The sequence below is a fragment of the Lacerta agilis genome, chromosome 8 (genome assembly GCF_009819535.1).
Source record: "Lacerta agilis isolate rLacAgi1 chromosome 8, rLacAgi1.pri, whole genome shotgun sequence".
Taxonomy (NCBI): domain Eukaryota; kingdom Metazoa; phylum Chordata; class Lepidosauria; order Squamata; family Lacertidae; genus Lacerta; species Lacerta agilis.
Window position 1 is genome coordinate 54,146,810 of NC_046319.1, and position 14,540 is coordinate 54,161,349.

General features: G+C 49.4%; 1 protein-coding gene across 2 annotated transcripts in view; it reads left to right on the plus strand.

Moving 5' to 3' along the window:
• Positions 1-14,540, plus strand: part of KIAA1522 (KIAA1522 ortholog) — a 55,069-nt gene that overhangs the window by 23,980 nt on the left and 16,549 nt on the right. The window contains exon 1 of one of the 2 annotated variants that reach the window (XM_033157560.1): positions 13,770-14,000. The exons of the other annotated variant lie outside the window; for it this stretch is intronic. Coding sequence (XP_033013451.1) covers positions 13,943-14,000 — 58 coding nt within the window. The 5' untranslated portion in view covers positions 13,770-13,942. Of the gene's footprint in view, positions 1-13,769; positions 14,001-14,540 lie in introns of those variants that run through there. 2 annotated transcript variants of the gene reach the window in all.

A 14,540-nucleotide genomic window follows, 5' to 3' on the forward strand; every position in this document is an offset into this window, starting at 1 on the left:
TTCTGAAACCCTGTCTGTGAAGTGACCTTGGCCAAGACAGCCTTGCTTATTTGCCTGCTGATGCGTCAGACTTTCCAGGCAAGGTATTTTGCAAGATGTCGTTGGAAAAAACACTGCGTGACATGTGTACCAGTAACAGTGGTGGAGGAACACCTATTGCAATGCCAACGTTTTGGCTCTTGGCACTGTACCAGACCTTGCTGAAGAGAGGGAGAAGGCCCTGGGCCTGGATGGATGGAGTGGAAGCAAGTCACCCCCCAAAGTTGGCATTGCACCCTTGACGCTGCTCTTTGGGTGATCAGATGCCAAGGAGGAGAGCTGAACTTTTGTACTTTCCATTGAAAAAGGAATCTGGGCAGATGTGGCCTTTCTGTCTTGCAGGGACTTGAGACAAACAGGTGCCTGCAGAAATCCCTATTCTGTGCTCCTGTTAAACCGCCTGCCCTTCCCATTCCACATGTGCAGTCTGCGAAATTTCCCCGTTTTGGAACTACGATTACATAAAGGAACGGGCTGAGGGCCAAACTAGACATGACACCATTTGAGCAATGAGCAATTGTGCTTTTAAAATATATTTTAAAAACTGAATAGCAGATACGGCATTGGGATCGGGAATGCAGGAAGGTGGATTTGGCAAAGTGTTAAAGGCTCCCTTCCCCTGCTTCCAGCAGCATCCTAATCTGCAGTTTAGTACAGACAAGCCAACACCATCCACAAATTGCTAATTGCATGAATGGTGTCATGTCTAGTACGTGGAGTCCTTTGACCTTGACCTACGCAATACTCTGCGAAGTGGGTTTAGACTGCTCCACAGCAGATGGTTGGGCTCAGCTTGTTGCTTGTCCCAGCGCCTTCCTTCTGATTCCTCAGGGTTGACTGTAAATGTCTTGTAGCGCATGGCTGAAGCTGAGGTTGGTTGCTAAAGTGACATACAAGGTATACACATTGGGCCCAGGTTAAAAACACTCTCCAGGACGTACAGGGAATCCACGCAGTTTAGAGGTGACCTAGGAAACTTGTGTTTGGAGATGCTGGGCAGAAGAAAGGGAAGGGAAATAATTTTAAAATGTCATTTTTAAAAAAGAGAGTGACTTAATCTGGGGTTAGCTTGTGCGTTAAGCAGCACAGCAACAAGCGGGAATTCTGCAAACAAATGCGGCGATTGGAAAACTTTCCTGCTTACTGTGTTGTGGCTTCCAGAGCCTGGGATTCAGAAGCATTGTGGCCTCCAGCTGTGAAAGCAGAGCATTAGCTTTTGATAGCCTTGCCCTCCATTAATCTGCCCAATCCTCTTTTAAACCTCATCCAAATTGGTGTGGCCATCACTTTTCATGTTGAACTTGTTGCTCATGAGATGCGGCTGGACTCCAACTTCCACCATCCCTGCCTATTGAGCATGCTGGTTGAGTCCGATGGGAATTTGAGTTCAAGAACATCTGGAGAGTTGCAGTCTCTATATCCCTGGCATAGACAATTCTGAGCTAAGTGGACAACAGCTTCCTATGTTCCTAAAGCAGATTTCGGCAACCTGGTACCCTCCAGATGTTGTTGGACAACAACTCCCATCAGCTCCAGCCACCCAAGAAAGCTGTACTAAAGCATTTCACATCCTGTATAGAAAGGGACAAGTGGCATGATCCCAGACAACAATGATTATGATGATGACAATTGTTGTTGTTGTTGTTTCCCTAAAGGAGTCCAGAGTGGCAAACAGAACCCCCCTTTAAAAAAACACCAAGCAAATCTCCTCACAGCTGAATTAAGTTCAAGGCTGCCATTTGCTTACAGCAGGGGTTTGCTGTCAAGATGGGGCCACAGCACTTTACTTAAACCTTTCCTGGGTTAGGGTAAGAAAGAGAAGTTTAAATATTGCCAGTGCATCAGAAGAGAGCTGTCTTTTATCTCAGGTAGGCCTGTGTGTTGTCAGTCCCCATAGCAATCCAGCGAGATGTGGGCAAGGCCAGACGGAGGCCCTTCCTTTGAATGCCACATTCATCCCCTGACAAAGGAGGAGAGGGGGGCCTCTGCTGATAAGGCACTTTGTGGCAGAAGAGTGGGCCACATGTGTGAACAGAGAGAGGGCGATAGCAGGGAGTGGCGGTGGTGGAGCAGGCAGGCGATTGTCTGGAAAACGTGGAGCGCGTTTTGGTCTGTTCCTAGCGCCATAGCAACCGATCATCGGAGGCCGCAGAGCAAAAGAATGTGCATTGTGTTGCTTCAGCGGTTTTTCAGGCGCTCAGCTGGGATCGATTGGTGGGGGCCGGGGTGTGTCTGCCCCTGCAGGACGGTCTAAGGCTGCCTGGGGGCCCCCCAATTCTCCATGTGTAGCAAAAAAGGAGGGGCAATGGTGCAGTTGGCTCGTTGTACTTCCAGTCTCTGAGAAATGGGAGAGTCTTGACCGAAAAGCGGGCAGGAGAAGTAGTTGCCTCAAAACTGTGAATTAATTGGGGAAGGTATTGTCATTGTGGGACACAATCCACCAGGGCATCCTTGAAATGAAGGAGAGCTGCACAAGTAGAGGTGTGCCTTGACTGTGCCTTGGTTCCTAGTGTGTAGGGCTTATATGTCCTGCAGAATGGCTAGGGTTAGCTGCCACGTGAAAGTTGCAGACTGGGACAGGGAAAAGCTGGGTTTGAAACCCTGCTCAGCCCTGAAACTCACTGGGCCAGTCACTATCTCTCAGCCTTACCTACCTCACAGGACTATTGTGGGAATAAAAAATGTGGGTGGGGGGGTTAGAGCCATTTTGGAGGAAATATTACATTAAAGTGCATTAAATAAGTTAGATTTGATTCCCTCACCCCTGGTCAACTATCTTTACCAGAAGTACATATGTGAAATTTTGTCAAGTTCAAAACAATAGATTTCACCAGGAAATATCACTGGACAGGCTGGTGCACTCTGCACATGTTTAGCAGTGTTCCCTTCTTTGTTTTGTTGGCTGAGCCCTGGCACTGAATGCAGACTGCAGGGTTGTTCATTTGCCCAGCTGGCTATTCCTTTCCTTTGCTCCAGGAAGCTTGCAATGTTTCTTCTTCCTCATGCCAGAACCTTAGCAATTAGGTGCTTGGATGCATTAAGCAGCCTTTGATCTGAGCAATGGTCCACGCCACGACTTCTTCTGCCATGCCTTTGCTCCTCCAGGTGGCCAGAAGGGGGCAGAAGCAAACTCTGAAGGGGGGGTTATTCAAGCAAACACCCACTGAATATTTTGGTTCTGCCATGACTAGGCATAACTTTGACTCCTAATCCCTAAGATTGAGGGACCTGGTTCAGTTATTTAGTAACGACGGAAAGGCACTCTGCGCAGGCCTTGCGGCACTCTTTTTAAAAATTATTCATAGACTGAGCCCTGGCACAAGTTAAGCCCGGAATTAATTTGGAGAGTTAATCAGGGGGTGTATGTGTGTATTTTCAGGTAACTAAAATGTGATCTCAGGTGGGCTCAAGTCTTAGCCCTTGAATGCTCAGTTCCTCTTTCAGTACCACCCTGGTTTGGTGCCCCAAATATTGCACTGCAGTGCATTGCCTTGGGAACTGCCCGGTTGCCTTTAGGAACCTCTGTTGCCCATGCTGAGCTGGGATGTAGCTCCCTCCTGTCCTTTTTGACTTCTGCTATCACATTGGCTGGAACCCCTGCTTAAAGGCTATGGAGATAGGAGAGCAGGATCATGCCCTTATGGGGAATGGGCACACCAGGCATGCCACTGAGTCATCCTGGTGGAATACAGCCTGTGGCCAGATGCCACCCATTGGGAACAAGGTGTGTGTGTGTGTGTGTGTGTGTGTGTGTGTGAAACATCTAGTTTACAGGAAGGGCTGCTGCTCAGTGCATCCAGAAGGTCCCAGGTTCAATCCCTGATCTGATGGCATCTTCAAGTAGGGCTTGGAATGTCCCTTGCCTGGAACCTAAAGACCTGCTGCCAGTTGGTATAGACAGTGTTGAATCCTGTGGACCAGTGGGTCTAACTTGTGGCAAGGCAGCATCCTGTATTCTTATGTGACTTTAAGCACAGGGGAGTTGGGTTTCCCTGTCTGGAAGTCCCTGTCTGGAAGTGCTTCGAGGGGCTAGTGTAGGGCTGGGGAGTAGATTGACTGAAAGCCACCAGCCCCTTTGGACTGCTTCCTCCAGGACCTTTGAAGGTGACTTCCACCATGCCCCTTTGCAGGCACAGAGATTCACCACTGGGCATTTTTTGTGGGAGAGCCATCACTATTGTGCCATTCGAACAAGTGTAGTCCTACCCAGGCAAATTCATAGAACTGTAGTCTAGTCCAACTCCCTGCAGTGCAGGAATCCCTGACAGATGGCCCTCCAAACTCCGCTTAAAAACCTCCAATGAAGGAGCGTCCACCACCTTCTTAGGGAGTCAGTTCCACTCTTACCACCAGAAAGTTATTCCTAGGATTTAGTTGGAATCTCCATTCTTGTCACTTGAATCCATTGGCTTCGGTCATCCTTTCCGGAGCAGCAGAAACCAAGCTTGCTCAGTCTTCCATGTGACAGCCCTTCAGATATTTGAAGGTATCTATCATATCACCTCTCTATCTCCTCAGCTCTTAATCCTCTTTGATTTAGAAGAGGGGGGTGGGTGCAGAAGGAACTTCTTTTTTTCCATCTAAGCCAGTTTCCAGAATGAGAAGAGAGGTGTGCAGTTTGAGAGGAAGAGCCCCAGCTGATGGGCAGCAGAACAGCACCTGCTTGGCAGGTAAAATGTCCCAAGGCCAAGCCAGTGGCATCTCCGGTCAAAAGGGTAGCAAGGCTGGAAAAGGCAGTTCCTGTTATTGTTTGTTGCTGTTGTTGTTAAGTTTATTACTTGGCCTTCACCCGCAGGTCCTAGGGCAGGTCATAGCCATTTAAAAGTCAGAATTAAAAACAATTAAAACAAATTGCAGCCACTGGAATAGGGTGGGCCCTGAAATCATACACCTCACGTGTCAAAGGACAGGTGCATCTTCAGCATTCCCCGAAAGCTGCTGGCTGCGCCTACCTCTGTGGGGAGGAGGAGGGTTCCACAACTTAAGGGGCTGATAGCTGAGGTAGAGCCAGCCCTTCTCCAACACAGTGCCCTCCATATATTTTGGACTACAACTCCCATCAGCACCTGCCAGCACAGCTGTGTCATCCAAGACATAAATTGTGCATGCCAGTTGCCAGGGGCACCAGATTGGCAAAGGCTGAGTACTGGGCTAAACTCGACACAGGTTACCGGTACCTCCATGTGGCAGAATTGCAGCCCATTACCCTATTTGTGATGTTGTAAGGGATCCTAGGGTGCCTGTACCTTTTAGATTCTGCTCCGCTCCAATAACACTCAAACAGAGCTATTACCAAAGCATCAGTTGTGTTCTAGGCTTTTTGTTCCTTAGGACTCTGCATATCTAGTTTAGGAGAGGCAGTTGTGATGCAGCCCCTTCCCATAGCTCCCTGAGTGATGTGCGGTCTGAATGTGATATCTGTCTGTTTGTATGTCTATCTATATATCTATCTGAATTAGCCATATATATATATATATATATATATATATATATATGTGTGTGTGTGTGTGTGTGTGTGTGTGTGTGTGTGTGTGTGTGTGTGTATGAATATATTCATTCTTTTTTTGTTGCAGTTTAATCCTGAATATATCCAAGAGCAACCAAGCTGATGACCTCCAGTTTCCATCAGTCCAGCAGTATCATGCAGGGACTGATGGGAATTGTAGTCCAAAACACCTGGAAAGCCTCCAGTTGAGGAAGGCTACACAAGAGCATTTCTTTGAGTTTTGCTGTGAACACAATACACTGCCCATGGAAACCCCACAGCAGAGTGTGATTTAGCTGTGGTTCCTACACTGGAGGGGATTGCACTCGATAACGCTTTGGGTCTCTTCCAACTCAACCGTTCTATTATTAAATTTCTATACCGCCCTTCATCTGAGGATTACAGGGCAGTTCACAATAGAGAAACACAAAAAATGCATACCATAGAAACAGACAAAAACAATAACCCCCCTGCCAGTATTATTGTTTATTTAATTTCTATGATTCTGTAACTCCCTGGTAGGGAAAGGAGGTCACTTGGTCTGACTGAAATTGAGCTTGTGTGGCATGAGAAGACTGAGAAGGGACTGGGACATCCTTTCCCTCTCAGATGGTGACCTCTGCTTCCCATCTGCCTAGGAAATATCATCAGGCCCTGGGCTGCTGCATGAACAGGCTCGGTTCCTGCAGCAGGAAGAGTTCTACATGCTGTGTTGCTCCTGGGGTTCCTTCTCCTTGGATGCCGCCCTTCTGTGGCCTAGCCTGCCTTCTCAAGTGGCCTTGCAGCAGGCAGGCAGGCAGGCAGGCAGGCAGGCAGGCAGGCAGGCAACCTCCTGCCTTTTGCTGTCTCTCTGGCTCTTCCTGTTCAACCTGGGAAGTCTGTGTTTAGACATACTGTAAACCTGTTTGGTAGCTTTTCTAAGAATGGAGGGGAAGGCAGGGAGGCAAACGGGCTGACCGAGGGAGGAGCAGGGGGTGATGATGTGGCAGGCTGCCATGCAGGTGGTAATGCTATATAGTGCCCAGCTCTCCTTTAGCCAAGGCCCAAAAGCACATTTTTCCTGAACTCTCCAGGGCGTGAGGGTGTACTGCCCTTGTTGTGCACTGTGGCACAACAAGAAAACCACTCCATTCTCTGGCTCTCTTTGCAGTTGTGAAGTGCCAGTGCAGTGCCCATGAGTGTGTTCCCTGGTGGTGCCCACAGCCTCCCCCTCTCTGGCTGAAATTAGGCTTGAAAGAATCCATTCATTGTAGTCAACAGGGGGGTTTGTAGTACAAACAGGAGATTTGTATATATTATGAAACAGAAAGTGATTAAAATAAGTATGCAAAGTGAATGCCAACAGATATGAAGGCTGTGCAGGTACCTGGACTGACAGCTCATTGGATTACTTCTGGGAGAAAGAAAGGCAGGGGAAATTACTGCTGTTGCAGTATAAGAACAGAGGCTGGGCACAAAGCAGGAGGAGAAACCGAGATCAAAGTGGATATAATTATTATATTCCATGGTGCAACCTGCTTGGCTTCCGTGCGCGCTGAAGCCATCTACAGAGGTCATCTGAACTTTGCGTCTTCAGGATGCTTGTGGCGATTGTAGCATTTTGGGTGTCATGTGGGAACCTCCGAGAACCATTCCCCTCTCTTTGCAATGCAGGGACATCCATGTCTCAAAACCAACCCTGGACCTCTTGATGCCATTATTCACAAATCATTTTCTAGAGCACTTTTTGGCATGCGCGGAAGTCCATAGCTATGATCTCATCTATGCTCAGTTGTCTCCTGCTGGCCGTTTCCTCCTCATGCTTGCTGCTTTCCTCGCACATGACGAATTTGGCCCCAGGAATCTCCTGCTGCTGCTCCAAGCTGGGCCTGAGTTTTGTGATGTATGGAAATTGGAATGTGTTTGGGGAGTGTGACAGAGCTGGGGTTACAGAGTTCAGGCGGCAACATGCACGTTATTCTTCATTTTGGTGACACACGCTTGAGCAAATGGGAATGTAAGAAAGAAGCATGTGCAAGAAAATTATTTATGCCAGTGCTTATTGGAACCTAAAGACCTTCCCTTGAACAATCAAGGGATCCCCTTTCATTTGCAGAGGAGCAGCATGTGTATGAGGGATGATCTTGCCACTCCATGGCCTGTGCAAAACCCTCTGGACAAGGGCTTCATTGTGTTGTCCACCATGCAGGGTACAGAATGGACAGGAAATAATAAACTGTAACGGAAGTAAGAGCAGAGAAAATGAGGTGGGAGGGCTGACGAGAGAGATATTATTGGTGCAAGAATGAAAGTGACCTGGAACTCTGAATTATAGGGGTGGGTCACACCTGTCCCTACCCTGACAGTGAATTTTACTGAATGCAGTGGGATTTCCCACTGGAATGGTGGTTGCATGTGTGTGAGCTTGTTCTGTAGGACAATGTTGACTTTGGGACACCAATCGGCAACATCAAACAGCTCGCTGGATCACACTTGCATGTCTTGTTACATGGCAACCACAACATTGCATGTTTTGGGATTTTTTTTTAGTTTAGTTTAGTTTCTCTTTAGAGAAAAGGTGAGTAAGAGGTGACATGGAGAAAGTGAGTAGAGGAAAGTTTTCCTCCCTGTCTGATAACACTAGAACTCATGGACATCCAGAAATGACTGGCTCATCTTTTAAAAATGTAACAGTTAAATAGGGCTGTTAGCATAAAAAGGCCTCCCAAGAGATGCCTGAAAGTTCGCAGTGAGGATGTTTTATAGGGCAACCCCTAGTGTGGCTGTGCTATATCATCAATAGTCCAAAATGCTCTTGCTTTTCTGTATTGCTCCCTCTCCCCCCCCCCAAACGCAGGGCACAAAGTGCTCCACATCTATTCTCTCAGTAACAGCCTTGCAAAGGCCCTGTTGATTATGATTGCCTGTGGATGCAAAGCGGTGTCACTGTAGGCTGGGTTGGGCAACCCTTTGTCTCTCAAGAGCTACTTTCTCAAGGGGATAATCTGCCAAGGGGGAGGGAGGCTGCATGCTGACAGGGAGGCCACCCTCTTTTCTCTCCTTCACACCCAGAGGACCGCAGAGGGAAGGACTGAGTTTGCAGAGGGCTTCTGAACTTAGGCCAAGGGCTGTGGATTGTCCTCCTTGGCATCTTTGTTGTAAAAGGGTTAAATCAGCCTTTGTCAACCAAGTGCTGCAGCTGGGGTTGCTGGGAATTGTAGTCCCAAACCTCTGGAGGGCACCAGGCTGACAAAGGCTGCCCTGTATACCTTACACTGGAGAACAGAGGGGGAAGCCAGTTCAGTTTTAGGCCAGAAGCCCTGTGTAGGCACCCTTAAGGAGTTCAGTGAGTCATCATTTGAACCAGGGACATCCTGGTTCACAGTCTTTTCCGTGCTGCCCCAGCATCACACAGTACAACAATCTAAAGGTGCCTCACTTATGCCAGAGGTTCAGGACCTATGAGCAAGTCTTATTTGGGATGAGCCACTGGCTCTGTCTGGGCATGTTGCTGGCAGAACAAGAGGCTGCAAATGAAAGTCAAATTCAGCAGGAAATCAGCAGCTATTTCTGGAAATCCTGGGAGGGCTTCTCTCCCTGTTTTGCCTCTTTCTTTTGATATTCTAGTGCCCAATCAGTCTGGGAGAGAATCACAAGAGACAAGGAGCTTGGGGTGAGTGAGGGGAGCGGGTCGCAGTGAAACCATTTAGCTCCTTGGGGAGAAGAGCAAGGCAGGTGTGCAACAGAGTTATCTGCACTTCAGATGTTTCTGTTTTAATTCAGTTCAACCGCTGCAGCTTCCCCCAAAGAATCTTAGGAACTGCAGTTTGGTGGCTGATAATGCTTCAGAAGCCAAGAAGCTCCTAATTACACAAGGCTAAGAGTCAAAGAGGCACGTGGCACGTTAAAGACTATTATGGTTTTCTGCATCCTTTGCCCTACAGGTGTTTTGCACGGAAACTACCATCACCCCCCAGGCATCCTGGCTGGAAATTGTCCAAAACATCTGGAGGGCAAGAACCAAGTTGGCAAAAGCTGCCCTACTTCTTCAGAGTCAGCTTAAGAGCTGCATTGTCCAGAGCACGAGGAACAACTTTTCTTTCTTTCTTTCTTTCTTTCTTTCTTTCTTTCTTTCTTTCTTTCTTTCTTTCTTTCTTTCTTTCTTTCTTTCTTTCTTTCTTTCCAGTGTCGCATCTGCAAATATTCTCTCCCACCCCTGTTTATTTCTGCCTCAGTGGTGGGTGGTGTGTCTTGGTCATCTTAGGCCCTGGATTTTAGGTAGCCATGTGCATTACTTCCATTGTGAAGCACCACATCTCAGATCCTCCCCACTGCTATTCCCTGCTTTGCAACTGCTTCTACGTTCCTGACATGTTAGAGCAACAAACAAAAAGAAACTTAACAAGCCTGGTTTTTTTTAAAAAAAAAGAAAAGAAAAATGCTCTGAGCATGTGCAGTTACACTCTTGAAGCATAACACCACAGGAGCAATCAATCAATCAATCAATCAAAACAGAGTGTTTGTTATGCTCTGTTGACCCATAAACAAAGTGCAACTACAAAATCACAGCCTCCATGGAGCCCATTACTAATTATTAACACTGGCAAGCTAGCAAGTCTGAGAGGTAGGACAGCATTCTGACTTATCGCTCGCTGTTCTGGAATAGATTTATTAAGTCCCCTTCAAGAAGATGCTCTGTAGGGTCTGTAACAAAGCGAGCCGCTGCCTGGTAAGAGGATAAGTTATGAGTTCTCTATCCTCTTGATAAAAATCTACAGTGGATGAGAGACTGTTTGAATCTCCAAACAGTTACAAAGACGGCACATGCCCTTGAAGGGAACTCTGGCAAATCTAAGATTTCGGAGGATGAAACAATAAAATGAGTGAATGAAATCGCTTTTCTATACTTAGGTATATTAAGGAAATTTATATATGGCATATGCGCTTGATTGAGGCAGAACCAAGCAAGGCCCAGTGACTACAGGAATGAAATGGAGTTTGATTCTCTGCCTTGAGGCTAAACACATTTACTTGTGAATAAGCACTATTCTGATGCAGAAAAGGAATATATTGGGGGGAAAGAACAAAAAAACCATTAATGTGCTGCTGCCAACCAGTGCCAGTTCTGCTAAGCTGGGCTAAAGAGCCCTGGACTTGGGCTCAGAGACCCAGGCCTGCTCGGCAGGTAAACAGAGACTGCCTGGACCTGGGTTTTTATTTTCTATTTTTTTGCCCTTTAATAATTTCACACAGGCAGATAAAGAAGTAGAGCAGGGTTAGGGGATCTCTTTCAGCACACAGGCTGCCTTCTCTCATGGGGAACCTTCCAGGAGCTGTCTAGCAGCAGCAGCAGCAACAACAACATTTATACCTCACCAATTTGACTGGGTTGCAATGGATGTGGCTATTAACTTTGTGCACACATTTAAAGTGCACAACTTTCCCCAAAAAGAATTCTGGGAACTGTAGTTTGTTTGGGGTGCTGGGAATTGCCACTTTGTGAGTGGGGAAACTAAAGTTTGGGGGGGGGGGGGGAAGCCATGTGCATTGAGTGGCTCTGCCCATACAACCCGCCCACTGCTGCATAGAAAAGGCAAGGACACATCCTGACTAAGCAAAAGCACTTGAGGGCACAGAGCAGGACTGGGGAGGGGGGAACAGCTTTGAGGGGAGTCCCAACAGCTGGACAAAGAGGCCCAGAGGGCCAAATCATTCAGCACTTACAAGCCTAAGGTTCCCCACCCTTGAAGTAGAAGGCGGCATTTGCCTAGCAGAGTCCTCCCCATCCTGGTTGCATTTCCTTGAGCTACACCGTAAGGAGAAATCTCAGGATGGAGACCCAGAGATTTATGGGTAATGGTGAAGGAGAAGGGGAAGGCCCAGAAAGAATGCAGGAGTCTCTGTATCTGTCTCAGAAGCCCTGGGCTGGGCGCAGCCACCTTAAATAGATGATTAGCTTGGCTGGTGGCCGAGGTGGTTGTTTCGTGATGCCATCAAGTTACATTTTTTTTGGAGCAATACAAACCTAAGTAAAAAGCTCCTGCCAGAAGGAAGTTACAGTTGCAAATAGACAGAGAGAAGGCAAGGCCAAGGAGAGAAATGTCTGTAGTTCCACCTAGGTGGCTCCTCAGGGTTGGGTTTAGTTGGGGGGTGAGCACTGATAAGTCCTTGCCCCCAGCTGCCCCCCAGGGACTCTCCCCAGGTCATACACCTTACTGCCCCTCACCTTCACCCCAACTCAGTGCTCTCCAGATGTTTTGGACTCAGACTACATGGGAGTGGAATTTGCTGCCAAGGAGTGTGGTGGAGTCTCCTTCTTTGGAGGTCTTTAAGCGGAGGCTTGACAGCCATCTGTCAGGAATAATTTGATGGAGTTTCCTGCTTGGCAGGGGGTTGGACTGGATGGCCCTTGTGGTCTCTTCCAACTCTATGATTCTATGTAGTCCAAAACATGGCGATGGGGCAGGCATTTCTAATGGATCACTTTGTTGGCTTGAGTAGGGTCCCTCTCCGTCCTTTCCCCCCATCCTTGTCTTAGCTCCCCATTTGGTCACCCAAGTGCCAGATGACAATGGCTGTTGCTCCCGGAGAATGAGCAAGCAGCACCTCTTCTCTCTCCCAGCCCTGCATGCTTAGAGCGCCCCTTGCCTGAGTGCCTTGCCGCCTGCCAGATGGCGTGGGCCTGACCTGCCGGAGTCTCCTCTCTTTCTAAGTGGCCTGATGAATATTCAGCTGTGGGGTGGGGGGGTGAGGTTCTCCAGAAGGGTGAAAAGAGGACCCTGACAGCTGGCAATGAAAGGACTTACCGGTAATTTGCTCTGAAAAGAAAGTAAGAGGAAGAGCTGAGGCTGAGCGGAGCTTAAGAAAGAGAGAGTCTGGGAGAGGCAGGCCGTGTGCAGGAAACCCCACAAGATAAAAGCATCCCCAGCTGGAGAAAACTGCTGCAGAGAAAGGAGCCTGCATTGATGGCACACATTTCTGCATTTGGAACTTCTGGCTCTTCAATCCTGGTGCCTGAAATCTGTCTGTGGGGAAATTTTACTCTGCAGGCCCTCAGCTGCACATGGGGATGAGGGCCTCTCCGGTGTGGGGAAGCTGCTCTCTCTATGGGAGTGGGGGACGAGTGTTAGTGCAATGGAGTCCAGGCACAATACAATGTTCACACATGGCAAAGAGGGGAGGGGAGAGAGTCGCAGCAGTTCCAATTTGCAGCAAGAGGAACATAGGAAGCTGCCTTATACCAGTATTTCCCAACCTTGGGCCTCCAGCTGTTTTTGGACTACAACTCCCATCATCCCTAGCTAGCAAGACCAGTGGTCAGGGATGATGGGAATTGTAGTCTGAAAACAGCTGGAGGCCCAAGGTTGGGAAACACTGCCTTATACTGAGTTGGACTCACTTGTCCATCCTGCTGTGTGTTGTATACCTCAGGGGACTTCAACCTTTTCAGACCCGGTTTTAACCCAAATGTGCATTTGGGAACCCATTTTTTTAAATCTTTTACCATATGTTTGCATAGTGTTCCTGTTGCAACCCACCTTGGATCAGACCCTGTCCCACCCATCTGGTGAAGACTACACTGACTGGCAGCAAGTGTCTCTCCAGGGTTTCCAGCAGGCATTTCTCCCAGAGATTGACTCTGGCCAGGACCTTCTGCATGCAAAGCAGAAAAAGCCCAACTTTCTAAGCCGGTCTTCCTAAGGCTCCCAGGTGGATTCATGTGTGCACATTTGCAGCTGCTTCCTCACTTTCTGCCTGCTGCCTGGAGTTTGTGAGGGGGCTGCCTGAGACAATGCCCCCATTCTTTACTGTGGTGAGGAATGGGTGTTCCTGCGAAGCTGCCCAAGTTGTGTACAGTTCAGGTGTTGGCTACTCACGAGTTGTTACTGTTTTTACATTTCTAAACCTATTCTTAAAGCCTTTTTGTTATTATGCTCCAAAAGGCAAGCCTTTACACGTGAGCGGTTTCCCGAGTGCTTGCGCAGCCTCAAGCAAAAGCGGTTTTGAATGGGGTACCCTGGGAGGAGGGAATTGGGCCTGCAAGACCCGACCCTAAGCCTGGAGGGACCGCTCCCCCCCCCCCGCCTAGATATTGCGGCGGCTGGGAAGTGAAGATGCCCCCCCGCCCCCTCCATTGTTGCCCGTGCCGCCTTCCTCGCGGGCCGCCTTCTGAGGACCCCGACGGTGCTGGCGGCGGCGGCCGCAGGAGCGGCGCTCTCTCTCCTTCGGCGCCCAAACCCTCCCGGGGCGAAGCGGCAGCGGCGGCGGCGGCGGCTGCGCTGGTCCCGCCCCGGCGAGGGAGGCGGCCGACGAGCGATGCTGAAGGAGAAAGGGACGAAGAGGCGCCTCGCCTCACCGTCGAGGGTTGGCTGAAGAGGAAGAGGACGCCGCCGGAGCAGCAGCAGCAGCAGCCCGGAGCGGGCCGGGCCGGGGGTCGGGATGGTGGTCTTCCTCGGAAGGAACCTCCCGTCGCTGCTGAAGCTCTTCAAGAAGAAGGGTGAGCCGGGCGCGGCCGGGGCATGGAGGGCGTCCCGCCCGGCGGGCTGAGCACCGGGGAAGGAGGCGAGCGAGCCCCCCACCCCCTCAATCTTTGTGAACTTCCTCGGGGGCTATCACCGAGCGCAGGATCGGGCTTGCCCGGGTATTTCCTATTAAGCCCACGGCCCCCATCCCCGCGCAAGGGTGTGTAGATGTACCCGAGAGTAAGTCTTACTGACCACCACCCGCTGCGCGCTTGCTTAGGATCGCAGCCCTGCAGGGCAATCCTTACGAGTCTACTCGGAAGTAAGCCCCACGCGCTTTTTTGGAATCGGGACTTTGGGGGGGGGTAAACTCGGGGAGGCGGCTGATTTGCGGGTGCAGCTGAAAGACCGGAAACTCTGGGCGGCGGAGCTTGTCCTTTGCCACCGTCGGGATGTTCCGCCCGGGGATGGGTTTGCAAAGGGGGCTTGTGTCTATGGAGCTTTGGGGAGGGGGCCGGGTGGAAGTATGTGCCACCCGAGGCCCCTCTGCGCACCAAGTCCTTGGAATCCGCTGC